This window comes from Suricata suricatta, chromosome 3, assembly GCF_006229205.1.
Source record: "Suricata suricatta isolate VVHF042 chromosome 3, meerkat_22Aug2017_6uvM2_HiC, whole genome shotgun sequence".
Taxonomy (NCBI): domain Eukaryota; kingdom Metazoa; phylum Chordata; class Mammalia; order Carnivora; family Herpestidae; genus Suricata; species Suricata suricatta.
The window spans coordinates 113,608,344-113,623,140 of record NC_043702.1 but is presented as its reverse complement, the minus strand read 5'-3'; the positions used below and the strand labels follow the sequence as shown (position 1 = coordinate 113,623,140).

General features: G+C 45.1%; 2 protein-coding genes across 2 annotated transcripts in view; one reads left to right on the top strand and one right to left on the bottom strand.

The window, feature by feature from the left end:
- The window catches only part of LOC115288664 (lipoyl synthase, mitochondrial-like), a 5,385-nt gene extending 3,424 nt beyond the window's left edge, over positions 1–1,961 (bottom strand). Inside the window, exon 1 of the mRNA XM_029936142.1 lies at positions 1,858–1,961. Coding sequence (XP_029792002.1) covers positions 1,858–1,961 — 104 coding nt within the window. The remainder of the gene's footprint in view (positions 1–1,857) is intronic.
- SMYD3 (SET and MYND domain containing 3) overlaps positions 1–14,797 on the top strand; it is a 694,896-nt gene that overhangs the window by 664,175 nt on the left and 15,924 nt on the right. Inside the window, exon 11 of the mRNA XM_029934863.1 lies at positions 13,449–13,557. Coding sequence (XP_029790723.1) covers positions 13,449–13,557 — 109 coding nt within the window. The remainder of the gene's footprint in view (positions 1–13,448; positions 13,558–14,797) is intronic.

Below are 14,797 nucleotides of genomic sequence, written 5' to 3'. Positions count from 1 at the left end.
ATTTATTTTTAATACAGAGAGAGACAGAGCATGAGAGGGGGAGGGGCAGAGAGAGAAGGAGACACAGAACTGGAAGCAGGCTCCAGGCTCTGAGCTAGCTGTCAGCACAGAGCCTGACGCGGGGCTCGAACCCACGAACGTGAGATCTGACCTGAGCCGAAGCCGGAGGCTTAACCGACTGAGCCACCCAGGCGCCCCTGAAGGATAGTTTTAAGTGTAGATATTTTGGTTGACTTCATATTTCTTTCAGCATTATTTTTTTTTCTTTATTTTATTTTGAGAAACAGAGACAGAGAGTGAGTGGGGGCAGGGCAGAAAGAGAGGGAGACACAGAATCCGAAGCAGGTTCCAGGCTCTGAGCTAGCCGTCAGCACAGAGCCTGACATGGGGCTCAAACCCACAAACCGTGAGATCATGACCTCAGTCGAAGTCGGATGCTTAACCGACGGAGCCACCCAGGCACCCCTCAGCATTATTATTCTTTTACATTTTCTATCCATTGTTTCTGATAAGAAGTCAGCTGTTTCCTTATATGTGATGAGGTGTTCTTGTTTTGTCTGTTTTTTGCTCCTTTGAGTATTTTCTCTTTAACATTGAACAGTTTAACCGTGATGTGTCTACATGAGTTTTTTTTTTTTGCATTTAGTTTACTTGGAGATAGTTGAGCTTCTTGGATCTATATAGGCTAAAACTTTGTATTACTTAAATTTTAAATTTGTATTACATTTTATGTTACTTAAGTTTGGGAAGGTTTTGAACATAATTGTTTCTATTTTTCCTGCCCCATTCTCTTTTTTCTGTTTTTGGATACCCATTACACACGCATTGAAATACCTGGCTTTTTCTCATAGATATTTGAAATTTATCTTTTTCTTCAATTATTTTTTCTCTATTCTGCAGATGTGATGTTTTATTGAGCTGGCTTCCAGCTTACTGATTATTTCTCCTGCCATATCACCTCCACCATTGAATCCCTCTAGTGAACTTTTCATTTTAACTCTAGAATTTATATTTGGCTCTTTTTACAGGTTTTCTCCATCAAAACATCCCCCCACTGTCCTTTTTTTTTTTTTTTTTTTTTTTTTACGATTTTCCCTTAATTCTTTGAATATAACTTAATTCCTTGGAAATGTTTGTCATAGTTGCTTTAATGATTTTTCTTTCTAAATCTAGTGTCTGAGCCCCCCTGGAGTCCGTTTCTTTTAACACCTGTGTTCCTAAGATGGTTCCACCTTTTACGTGCACTTTGCAAGTTATCTTTTGCTGTTGTCACAAATTATTACTCAGTGGCTTACAACAATCCAAATTTATTCTCTTCCAGTTCTGTCAGTCAGAAGCCTGACACAGGTCCCACTGGGCCAAGATCAAGGGGCCAGCAGGGCTGTGCTCCTTTCCAGGGGCTTTACAGGGAAAACCTGTCTCCTTACCTTGTCTGCCTCTCAGGCTGCTCACACTCCTTGGGTCATGGTTCCCTTTCTGAATCTTCAAAACCAACAACCTAACAACTCTCCGATTCTGCTGTCAGCGTCACGTCCTTCTCTGCCCGCAGCTGGGAACGGGTCTCTGCTTTTACACATTTGTGAGATGAGACCGGACCCACCTGGGTAACCTCGGCTACTGTTCCCTTGCAAATTTTCTAACCTTCATCACATGTGCACAGTTTGCTTTGCTGTGGAAGGCAACACAGTCACACGCTGTGGAGATTAGATTGTGGCATTGTTTGGGGGCCATTTTGCTTCTTAGAACAGCCTGCCTGAAATTTTTTAACTGACATTTAAGATAACGTATTAACTCTGCATTCTATTTTATTGTTCTGAAGGCTGGTGGTGGAGGTTTTGTTGTGCACTGTTTTGTAACCTGTCTGGACGTAAACTGTGGAGCGTGCGGTAGGCGTGATTCATGAGGTCTTTGTTCAGTTTATCTTTTCGCCCTAGCTTCCTAGCGGTCTCCTCTGGGACCATGTAGTCTAGCATCAGCCTGGGCTGTGGACTCAGGTGGGGCTCAAACACCTTTAACCTAAACAGCTTCCCCGCCCTGCTGTGTGTGCGAAGGTGTGTGCGTTCAAAGGTGTAGCCGGTTCTGTCTCCCTTTGTTACTTTTTGCCAGGCTTCCTGTACGTCCGTTAGGTGCGTGCAATTTCCTAGCCACAGACGTGTGGAGAGCGCATGTCTGTCCTTCGAGGGCGATCCTGGGTGTGGGGAGGTTGGTGGGTGGGCACAGCCCGGGCAAGCAGGCCCTTACGTCTCTTCTTCCCCTAAGCTCTAGCTGTATTGTTTTTTTTTTTTTCTTTTAAGAATCAACAACTTCTCAATTTGTTGTCTACCTTTGGTCAATCTCTTATGCCCTGAGTTGGGTTTTGTTTTTTTGTTTGGTGATTGTGTCCAGTTTTTTACTGGTTTTTGCAGAGAAGACTCAGATTACTCCATATCATCATTACCAAAGTTCATGTGCATACATTTGTTTTAGAATAAATTGAGCTGAAGCAGGTACAGTCAGTCCTTAGATCAGGGCCTGATAAGTAGCAAGGGCTCTAACTATATTTGGTAAAGTCATCTTAGTCTCATTAGTGACAAAGACAACTAGACAGTCACATTTCCAGTATACATTCATTATATCCGTATAATGAAATATGTAATATGTCCATTATAGAGTATTGTTTTGGTCTGAGAGCCTCCCCCCAGCCTCTTATTTCTAGAAAGCCCTTTACTATAGACCAGGTGTCAGCAAGCTTTTTCTGTAAAAGGCTGGGTGGTAAATACTTCCAGCTTTGTAAGCCATACAGGCAGCTCCTCCGTTCCGCCAATGAGTCAGGAAGGCAGCTGTTGACGTCACAGAAAGGGGCGTGGCCGAGTGCCAGGGAAATTGGGAAGACCTGGCATAGTGGGGGCTGGCCTTGGCTCTGGAGTTTGCCAGCCCCCACTGTGCACTCGTTTTCTCACAATTCTGCATCTAAGCAGTGCCAGCTTTTATGGCTCAACAGACTTTTTTCTATTTATTAACCAGACCAGAGCAGTCTCTGCTTCCCAGCGCCTCCCAACACCGGTGCCACCTTCTTCTAGGCCACGGGCTCCTGAGCGCTTGGCACGAGCACCAGCTCGTGTCAGTAAAGCGACCAGTCACATTTCCGGCATTCACATCAGCACTACCACTCAGGATGCTGTTAGATACAGACGTGCCGTATTAGAGACACAAACACACAACTTGGTAAGATTATCAGTGGCAGACTGTTTTGTCTACTATTCAATATAGAATATGCAGCATTTTTATGAGGTTTTAATTTTTCTAAGTATCATTTTCCCCTCCAGACAAGGATAAGACATGCATATCTTTTAAACCACAGTGTTCTCTTCTTTAAAAAAAAAATATTTATTTTGAGAGAGAGCTTGCACACACAAGCAGAGGAGGGGTAGTGAGAGAGGGAGAGATACCGCCAAGCAAGTTCCCACCCGGCACAGAGCCAGATGCAGGGCTCAGACCCACAAACCGTGAGATCATGATGTGAGCTGAAGTCACTGAGCCACCCAGGCACCCCCAAGACTTTGATTGTTAAGTATATCATACATTCCAAAGGTTATGTAAATCATGCATGAACTGTTTAAAGAGTTATAAATAGGCATGTAGCCACTGTATGTTCTACTTCGATATAGAAGGACTTTAGAGTACTTGAGGGGCGCCTGGGTGGCTCAGTCGGTTCAGCATCGGACTTCAGCTCAGGTCATGATCTCACGGTTCGTGGGTTCAAGCCCTGGGTCAGGCTCAGTGCGTCAGAGCCTGGGGCCTGCTTCGGATTCTGTGTCTCCCTCTCTCCCTGCCCCTTCCTCCACTCGTTCTCTTTCTCTCTCAAAAATAAATAAACATTAAAACATTTTATTTTTTTATTTTTATTTTTTGAGTAGAAAACATCGGAGTTTTTATTTTAATATAAGTCTGGCACCATTATCAGTAAAAACCCAACAAATATCTGATGAATGAATGAATTTATAAAGAGATAGGTATCAGAAATGGTGAATTACCCCAATGCATTATAAAAGATATCTCAAATTCAGTACACTCAAACCTAACAAAAATAAATGACTTAAAAAGCAGTATAATTGGTATTACCAATTGGAAACAAATTCCAATAAATGGTGATTAACAACTAAAACTCCGCGTGCTCACAACCCAACTAATACCATACGCGATACTCACCACTCACATAAGCCGTGAGTGTGGTTATCATCCTTAACTCTTCCCCTCTTCCCCCTAAGAAGCCAGCAACCAAAATAAAACATTTTAAAAAAAGAGTACTTGAATCCTGTTTTCTTTACTACTGACATATATGCTATGATTATTGTATATTTTTATTGCTACCATGGTTTTAGCTCCCACACAATTACTGTTTCATTTGTCGTATTCAAAGGTTCGCCCACATTAGACATTCTTTTTGTTCTTCATTCCTATATGCACCTTAGACCTTCTGTCTTGGCTCACTTTTCTTCTTCCAGAAGTACATCCTTCAGAAATTCCTTTTCTTAACATCTGCTGGTGATAGAGCCTCCGTTTTTCTTTTTCCAAAAATCTCTTGATTTCATATTCTTTTTATCTTATTAAGACTTTGGGGTTTTTTTAATGTTTATTTATTTTTGAGAGAGGGAGAGGGCAATGAGAAAGGGAGACACAGGATCCAAAGCAGGCTCCAGGCTCTGAGGTGTCAGCACAGAGCCTGATGCGGGGCTCAAACTCATGAACTGTGAGATCATGACCTGAGCTGAAGTCAGACGCGTAACCAACTAAGCCATTCAGGTGCCCCAAGACTTTATTTTTTAGAGCAGATTTAGGTTCACAGCAAAATTGAGTGCAAGGTACAAAGATTTCCCATATGTTCCCATATGTTTATTACAACACTGACACATCATTATCACCCAAAGTCCATACTTTACATTAGGGTTAGCCCTGGATGTTGTACATTTTATGAATCTGGATAAATGTATAATGACATGTGTCCATCAATATGGTATCTAACAGTATTTTCACTGCCCTAAAATCTGTGCTCCACCTGTTTGCCCCTCCCCCACTCCCTAACCCCTGGAAGTCACTGATTTTTTTTTTTTTTTGTCTCCATAGTTTTGCCTTTTCCAGAATGACCTACTATTGAAATGTAGCCTTTTCAGTTTGGTTTCTCTCCCTTAGTAATATGCACTTAAAGTTGTCCATGTCTTTTCAGAGCTTAACAGGTCATTTGTTTTCAGTATCAGATAATAGTCCCTTATCTGGATGGGCCACGGTTTATTTATCCATCCATCTGCTGAAGGACACCTTGCTTGCTTCCCTGTTTTGGCAGTGAAGAATAAAGCTGCTGTAAGTGTGTGTGTGTGTGTGTGTGTGTGTGTGTGTGTGTGTGTGTGTGCGCGCGCGTGCGTGCACATAAGTTTTCTACCCCTTTGAGTAAATACCAAGGAGTATGATTCCTAGATCCTGTGGTTGAGTTTATTTAGTATGTTTAGCTTTATAAGAAACCAGCAAACTGTCTTCCAAAGCAGCTGTACCATTTTGCATTCCCACCAGCAGAGAAGGAGAGTTCCTGTTGCTCCACGGCCTCGCCAGCATTTGGTGGCATCAGTGTCCCGCACCTGGGCCCTTCTTAAAGGTGTGCAGTGGGATGGCGTTGTTTTAGTTTGCGTTTCCCTGGTGACACCATGAAAGCACCTTTGCATGTGCTTAGTTGCCATCTGCATCTCTTCTTCTTCAGCAAAGTGTCTGTTCAGGCCTTTGGCCCATTTCTGTAGTTGTTAAGTTTTAAGAGTTCTTTGTATATTTAGGATAATAGTCCTTTATCAGATGTATCTTTTGTAAGTATTTTCTCTCAGTCTGTGGTTTACTTTCCCATTCCCTTAACAGTGTATTTGCAGAGCACAAGTTTTCACTTTTCCAGCTTATCAATTATTTCTTTCCTGGATCTTGTCTTCAGTGTTGTATCTGAAAAGATATCACCAAACCTAGGATTATCTAGGTTGTCCCTGGGATTATCTTCTAGCAGTTTCATGGCTTGCATTTTCTATTTTTATTTGTCTGTTTGTTTAGTGAGAGAGAGACAGCAGGGGAGGAGCAGAAAGAGAGAGTAAGAGAGAAAATCCCAAGCAGGCTCCTCACTCTGTCCTGAGCCTGACGCTGGGCTCTATCTCATGAACCAGGAGATCATGACCTGCACCAAAATCAAAAGTTAAATGCTCCACCGACTGAGTCACCTAGGTGCCCCTTGCATTTTACAGTTAGATCTGTGATCCGTTTTGAGTTCATTTTTGTGGGGGGCATTAGACCTGTGTTTGCATTCACTTTTTGCAATGTATGTGTTCAGCTGTTTCCACACCATTTGTTGGAAAAAAACTGTTTTTGTTCCATTGTGTTACCTTTTCTCCTTCGTCAAAAGTCAGTGGACTGTATTCATGTGGGTCTTTCTAGGCTCCCTATTCTGTTCCACTGATCTGTTCTTTCTTCAGTACCACACTATCTTGATTATTATAGCTTTATAGCAAGTCTTGAAGTTGGGTATCAGTCCTCCAGCTTTGTTCTTCTCCAGTGTTGTGTTGGGTATTCTGGGTCTTTTTGCCTCCATAGAAACTTGGAATTTGTTTATTGATATCCATGGAATAACTTGCTGGAACTTTGATTGGGATCACTTTGACTCTATAGAGCAAATTGGGAAAACCTGACATCTTGAAAATATTGAGTCTTCTTGTCAACAAACATGGAATACTTTTCCATTTATTTAGCTATTTGATTTCATTCATCAGAGATTTGTAACTTTCCTTTTCTAGAGCTTGTATGTATGTCATTAGATCTGTACCTTAGTATTTTATTTTCAGTGCTAACATCTCATCCTTTTTTAAATAACTTTGAGATATACTTCATAGAACCATACATTGACCCATCAAAAGCATACAGTTCAGTATATTCATAGCTGTGTGCAGCCATCACCACATTTAATTTTAGAACATTTTCATCACCTCAGAAAGTAACCCTGAACCCTTTAGCTGTACATTCAGATTCGGGAAAGATATTTTTGAGGAAATACACGAGATTAGGAATTTTGTGTCCTGGGGACATTGGGGATAGTATCCTACTGGCTTGTGGCTTTCTGTTGGCCTTCCTGTGACTCTTTTGAACATAGTCTGTCTCTGCATTTGGCAAGAAGGGAGGATCCTCTGTTGGACCCGCAGTGTTGGGTACACTGTGTCCCCCAAGCTCCACAAAGCAGGTGGAGCCAGAGGCTCCAGATTAGCATCGTTCCGCCGTTCTACTCACTTCTCAGGGCTCCCTCTTCACTGAGAATTTGGCCGGACAAGTCTTTACTGTCTTGCCAGCATTTTACCACTTTTAAAAATATCTTATCCAGCATTTTACATCGTTCTCAGTGAGACAATTAGAATGGCTGCCAAAGCCGCATGTTATCAGGAATAGCATTCAACCTGATTTTTATACATTTGGATTAAGATGCTCAAACAAATAAATTAATGAAAATAAATGTTTTTAAATGTTTTTTACTTGGGGGAGGATAGAGAGAGGGAGACAGAGAATCCCAAGCAGGCTCCTCACTGTCCACACAGAGCCCAGTATGGGGCTTGATCCCACGAACCGTGACCTGAGCTGAAATCCAGAGCCGGACACTTAATGGACTGAGCCACCCAGGTGCTCACATTTCTGCTCCCAATTTTTTTCTGGGCAGTGATCTCAGGATGAGGTGACCACCTATATACTCAGATATTTGGGGGCTTTAGGGTATGCATTCCATCGGAACTTCAGAGGTGTGTCTTACTGCCCAGGTACATGCATAAACAGAGCTTATGCAGGACAAGCACGACTAAAGTAATAAACCTCTCAGCCATTTTTTCTTGAGGGCTTCATAACTCAGTTATAGTATAATTCAATCATGCTGGCTGGCCTTTTTTGAGCTATTTCAAAATGTTAAATATTTCACACCCTACAAAAGAATGTCAAAGGCCAGGTGAACAGCAGCACTGTCAGCACAGTGAGCACTAAAAGGACATTGTTCCTGTACGACGGAGGACCGCCTAGAGGACTCCCACCAGTTCAGACCACGTGCCCATGTGGCACCGGCTCCAGGGGCAGGCCTGGGGGCGTCTCCCTGCTGCTGGCCAGGCGCCAGCGCCCCAGACCGCATGTAAGCAGGACTGGCCAGTGAGTGAGAAAATCTGGGCACAGACCCAGCAGTAACCGAAAACAGTTGGAACACAATTTGAAAGTTGCCAAGAAGGTATGGGCAGTATCTTCTCGGTTCACTTTTCAAAAAGAAGATGAAAACACAAACTTTCAGGTTCAAAATTGGATGCTCAGCCCATCTGCAACTAAGTATTTCCTTAACAAGGTGGCTCTAGGCCACTCACCGGAGACTTCGCAGTGACTGCGGTGCCCGCCAAGCCTCTCGGCATTGCTGTGCATTCAGTTTGCATTTAAAAAAAACCTACAGGCAAACATACAGGTGATCCAAGTGGGCCTTTGGCTGTTGGAAAATCACTTTTTATGCTACTGGGTGCTACTGGGCTATTTTTTTTTTTTTTTAGCTTTGCAATAAAATCAAGCAACTTTTTTTCCCTTTTTTATCTCAATGAGGTTGTAACAGGGCATTCCAAGTAATTCCCATACATTCACTGGCCCTCAACACTGAATGATACTAGCCTGTGTTTGTAGGTAGTTGTGAACATTTCCAAGGGTTCTCCCATCCCTTGTCTTAGCACCAGGTTAATTGTGATGTGAAGTGGTCACTCAGCTAAATACTTGGAAGAAGCAAGATCCTAAACCTAAATATTGTAACTCCTTTATTCGAATTTATCCACAGTAAAACCTCTGGTCCTGAGCATGAATTACATGAACATTTAAAATAAACAAAAAACTCTTTTTAGAGATTCTAACAATAGGACATGTACTATAAATAGGTCATGTACAAACAACTATAAATTGTTAAACTTCTAAGAGTAAGAAAGTCTTGCCCTTTGGGTGGAAGACCTATTTAGAATTGGAAATACATTCTTTGCATAAGGAAGTGATCCCAAATACTCATTTGTGGGATAAAATAAACCCAAGAAAAATCTAATTGCAATGAGACAAAATAGCACTATAATGTTAAAAAATGCTGTTTTCATGGGGGTGGAATTATGAAAGGCACATGAATTTTAATTTCTCAAACTCAGGTGGTGGGGGGTGGGAGGAGAGGGTGGGGGTGGCAGATTCACCTGTCAGTGGTGTGGAGCCAACAGCATGTATAACAGACAAAATAGGAGGGGAGGATTCACTTGTGGCTAGAACCCAGGATCATCCTTTTTTGGACACAGATAGGGACTCACGGCTCTGGTCCATTTTATTGCCTTTCTGCGTTTTGCAACAGATATATTCTTTTGACCTGCCTTCCAGTTTACTAATTCTTTCTTTGGCTGTGACATATCTGATGAGTTCTTGAGAACTATTGAGTTCTTGACTCCAGCTTTCTATTTGTCAGTTCGAGAAATTTCACTGAGGATTCTTTATTTCTGATTTTCTGCTAAAATTATTTTTAATTATTTACGTTCTTAAACATATTTTGCAGATTTATTTTAAAGTCTATGTATGAGAACCTAAATATTTTGAGTATCTATAGCTCTGTGTATTTCATTGTGGTTTTTTCTCTTGGCTTTCAGATAGCTCTTTTCTTCTCGTATGCCTGATTATAATTTTACTGACTGTGGTACACTGTTGAAAAAAATTGGGATAATTTTAGGTTTGGAATGACATCTTATTTCAAAGGGAATTTACTTTTGCTTCTGAAAGTCTGTAGGAACAGATCACCATAATTCAATCAGGGTTCAAACTGGTTCAATCTTTGTGAAGGATGATCTATTTCTGGCTTAGCAATGTTCTTAGATTGTAGCCCTTTGTGGGTCAGAAACAAAGCCAAGGATGCTTACCAGGGCTGCTGTTCATCCTGTTACACCCTGAGCCCCAGTTTCTGTGTGTCTGTATCTGTGAGACTTCCTGAACCTCTCTGCTCAATTGGGGAGCCTAAAAAGTAGCAACAAACACAGGATAACCTTCCTGAGCTTTTGTTCTTTCTGCATTTTGACTCTTCCAGATCCCTCTGCCTCAGTGGGTCTGTGATACCTTCAAGTAATTTTTCTTTGTAAATGTTGTCTAACTTCTCTTGTTTCTAGCAAAGAGTTTGGTCTGAAACAAGCCAGCCCTCCATGAAGGGAGACATTCTGCTGAAGAAATTTAAATCAAATATCGGACATTACATCTTATCATCCACTCATACTTAAGTTTGCATCTCAGAAAAAGGTGGACGTGTTCTTACATGGTGATAATGCCATTTCACAGTCAGAGTTCCTAGATTTTCTCAGAAAGGTTTTTTATTTATATTTAATTAATTTTGAGAGCGAGAGAGCAGGGGAGAGGATCAGAGGGAGAGGGAGAAAGAAAATCCCAAGTAGGCTCTGTGCTGTCAGGGTGGAGCCCAGGGTGGGGCTTGAACTCACAAACCCTGAGGTGATGACTAAAATCAAGAGTCAGACATTTAACCGACTAAGCCACCCCCAGGTACCCCAAAAACGTTTTTTTAAATAGTTATTTTAAGTTCAGATGCACAAGGTCTATATATTACATTTGGTTGTATCTTTTGAGTCTCTTTTAATCTACAGTGTTCTCCTCCCCTGACATCTTTTTCATTTCATTCCACTGACCAGTTGAAATTCTGGGTTGAGGTAGCTGGTCGCTTTTATTTGATCCTCTCTCCTTTGTTTTTCCTGGGAAATGGAATTTAACTCTTGAGCTTGATTAAATTCAGGGCTGGCTGGCTGGCTGGCTGGTTGGTTCTGGCAAGGATGCTTTACAGCTAGTGCGGAACCATTCCTGCTGTGTGGCATCAGAGAGCACGCAATGTCTGATTCTTACACCGTAATGATGTCATCCACCCAATGTAAAATTCTCCATCCTTCCTTGTCCCCCGCCCCCGTTTCATCTCGTGATACGTTTTTCCTAGATCAGTTATTTTACCAGGAGTTGAAAACAAATGATTTTTCTAATTCCACCACCGTTTCATGTTTATCAGCTAAAAATCATGCACTAGAGCTATTTGATTACTCTGAAACACAGTTAGGCTATTCTTTTAAATCTGGCTTCATTTCTGCAACTAGACTGTGTCCCCACTAGAGCAGGGACTGTCCTTGGACGGGGCACAGAATGTGGCATCTCATGGGTGCACCTTCCCATCTTCTTCCTGTTCAGACTCCTCTGCATTGGCCCCTGTACTGCTGGGGCCCCTCGGTGGCCATTTCTGGGTGAGGCACTTAGCTGGCCTCGATGCCCGGCAGTGGTGACTGAGTCCGGCCGTGGGCCCCCGTCTCTCCCTGCCGTCACGCAGGCCTCGCTGCGGATCTTCTTCGGCGGGGGTGAGCCTCCCTGCTCTTCCTCGGGGTGCTGCGTGGCTCTTACTGCATATGGTGGCTGGGGGACCTCCGGAAGCAAGCCGGCCACACAGCTCCCAAACACAGACTGTCCCCGCACAGACCCCTTCTCCTCCTCCTCTCCAGATGAAGCTTCACCTTGTTTCTTAATATCTTTAAGCAACCAGAGCAGGTACCTGTCATTGTATAATCGTGGGCCACTTTCTGTACTGTGACAGAACCAAAGATTTTCTTTCCTACTGCTGATGGACATGACACATCCACTTAGTGGAATGATTTTAGTATAAAATTACTTTTTGGCTTTTAAATTTAATTAGTCCACATTCATAGCAATAAAATAACATCCCAAATCCAGGTGTGCTTTTGAGGAAAGTGTCCAGGGCAATTACTCCTGATAATGGTGTCCTGTGCTTAAGCCTTTTGTCTGGGGATCTTAAAATCTTTTCCACACAAGTAGATAATGATGTTCCTTTTATAGGGGGTGAAAGGTGAAGTGGTTGATGTCCAGGCGTCCTCAAGAGATAAAGAAAAATCCAAGACCCAGGTGTCTCCTTTGTTTTTCCCCTTCCCTCCCTTTGGTGGGAGAAGCATGGCCGCCCTTCTGTTGATTTAAGTACCTCGGGCTCAGGTACTGCTGTAGGCTTTTTTCAGACCACGAATGAGAGGAGTTTCTGTATCACATTTCACGTGGGTGAGAGCTGAGGTTCAGGAAGGGGGAACAGCTGTAGACATGTGCACACCTACTGGAATATATGCATCTCCTGGTAAATCTAGCTCATCTGTGTTACACAGTAGAGCTTAAATGTGGGTTCTGTGAGTTCACGAGCGAAAAGTGTTAGAACAGTACTTGGCACACAGCAAGCCCTCAGTGAGCAATGACCCTCAGAACGGAACCTGGAGTCTTTGGACAAGCAGCATCTGGAGTTTGCCCGAGCTTGTGCGAACGGTTAGAATGCACTTCCCTTCCCCCCACCCAGCCACATTCACCCAAATCCTTAGGGGATGCTTTGCATTCTATCTCCTTCCTCTGGGCAACCTTCCTGGTCCAACCAACTGTCAGTCAGCAATCCCTCTTCATAACTGCCATATTATTCTCTCAGTCCAATTCCGCCCCCCTGAGCTGAGCATTACCACGTACTCAGGCAGGCCTCACTTCGGCACTGAATCACACCCTCTCCTGGGATACCTTGTAACTGGGGCATGAACATTGGTCTTGTGTCTGGTGGGCTCACTGGGCCTTGCAGGGAAAGCTCAGGCCTGTCCAGCCCCAGGACAGTCCTGGACATGCAGCAGGAGTTTAGACTCTTAAGGATAGAGGATGTGGGGAAGGGGGTGCAGAAGTGGCCGAGCTGTGCACATTTTAGTGATATAATAAATCGCTGTTGAATCACCCTGAAGCAGGGGGAGGTCTGGAATGTAGCCCTGAGGTTCCATTCTTCTGTCTGCTATGCACCCTCTTCTGTCGGGGGCGGGGGGGGGGGGAGAGGTCAGTGTGTCTGGAGGTCCTCTGACAGTGGGACGGCCCAGCAGACTTGAATGGGGCCCCACATCCAGCTTGGTCATCCAGAGAGGTATAAACACACAGGTCCCGTGATGACCCTGCAACTGGGGCTCCGAGGGTTTGGCGGCAGAAGAAGGGCGCGGTGGCATCTCTGTGGGGGGCCGTGAACGTTCTGGACTCAGTTTGTACTGAGTGGCCATCTTCTGCTCCAAAGCTGTCCCAGGTGCTGGAGTGTCCTGAGAGGCGACCGCAAGGTGGGCACCTGGTCCCTCCACCCCCCCCCCCCCCCGCTGGAAACACACAGGTGCAACCTTGTGTCTCTTCCACAGTGTTTATTAGAGACATTCCAGCCCTGTCTTCCCGGGAGCCGGCCCCCCCTGCCCCCACCTGCACAGCTGACTTTCTCAGTGGCTTCAGTGTGTCCAGCCAAGGTCGGCCACCCTCTCCTGGTCTCATGATGGAACACTGGCTGCAAAGGTGAGAGCTACTCACACTGTTGGCCCTTCACTTCCTTCCAGGATCTTCTTCCCAGGAAGCCACCCGGTCAGAGGCGTGCAGGTCATGAAGGTCGGCAAGCTGCAGTTGCACCAGGGCATGTTCCCGCAGGCCATGAAGAACCTGAGGCTGGTGAGTGCGCGTGTACACGAGGGGCTGGGCCGCTCCCTATGCCTCTTAGCAACTTGGCACTCGTGTGTCTGCAGCACGCACATGCTCGTACAGGTTTTTCAATGGGCTCCGAAAACACGATTTGTGATGTTTGCCCATCTCCATGGTATAAATATCCCCACCATGGCTGATTTCAGACCTCCCGTCCCCCCATGGAAAATCAGCCAGCCTGCAGAATCAGGATCCGTTTAGTCAGCTCTTGCCAACCGGTACAAACTCACCTTCATAGCACCCCCCACACCTGAGCCCGCCCCCCCTCTCCACACCTCCCCACCCAGTCCCCACGACCCCATGCATCATCCCTCCCCGCACCCCATCAGGCCGGCCTCTCCATGCAGCCAGCATGCACTGGGCTGCCCAGTGTGACATCACCCAGGACACCTTGAGCTGGTCACACCTGGATCTTTACCAAGACAATTCCTGTCCTCAAATGCCTTTCCCTCCCGACCACCCCCTGGGCTGGCCCAGCTGCAGGGTAGTTTTCTCCCCGTGCTCCTCCCACCGAGCGGTCACCCCGTGGGGCAGGCACACCTGGGACATACCCTGCGCGTTCCGGACCACTGCGGTGGGGCCAGGGTCGCCGGCAGGAGCGTCCAGGGAGCCATTCGGTTTCCCAGTGTGCTGAAAGTCATGTTTACAGGAGACTGTAGTCTATGCGGGGTGCAGCAGCAGTGTGTCTACATACATAGATATATCTATCTTAATTAGAAAATACTTTATTTAGCATTTTTAAAAATGCTAACCATCTGAGCTTCCAGTGAGTCTGATCTTTTTGCTGCCTGGGGGGGGTCTGGCCTCCCTGCTGGCGGCTGCTGACCGGTCAGGGCCTCGGGGCTGAAGGTGGGGCCATGGCAGGTTCTGAAAATAAGACAAGATTGCCTCACTGCTGGGCTCTTCCTTTCCTGAATGACTTCTCTGGAACATGCGATGCAGCCCGATCGCATCGTTCCCGTGGTGGAACTTTCAGGACGGGACTCAGTCCGCAGACCCCGCGGCTGCCGTCCCCGCTCGGCCGATGCTCTGACCCCTCTGCGGTCATGTCAGCGTCTCCACCGCGTGTTTCCTCTGGAAACCCTGTGCTCGCTGGTCAGGTCTGGTGCTGGGATCGCAGCCTTGCAGGCCCGTCTTCGGGGCCCACACGTGGTTCTTGCCGTTTCTGCCTCATCTGCGGGCTCCCTCCCCTGACGTCCTGAAGGCATCT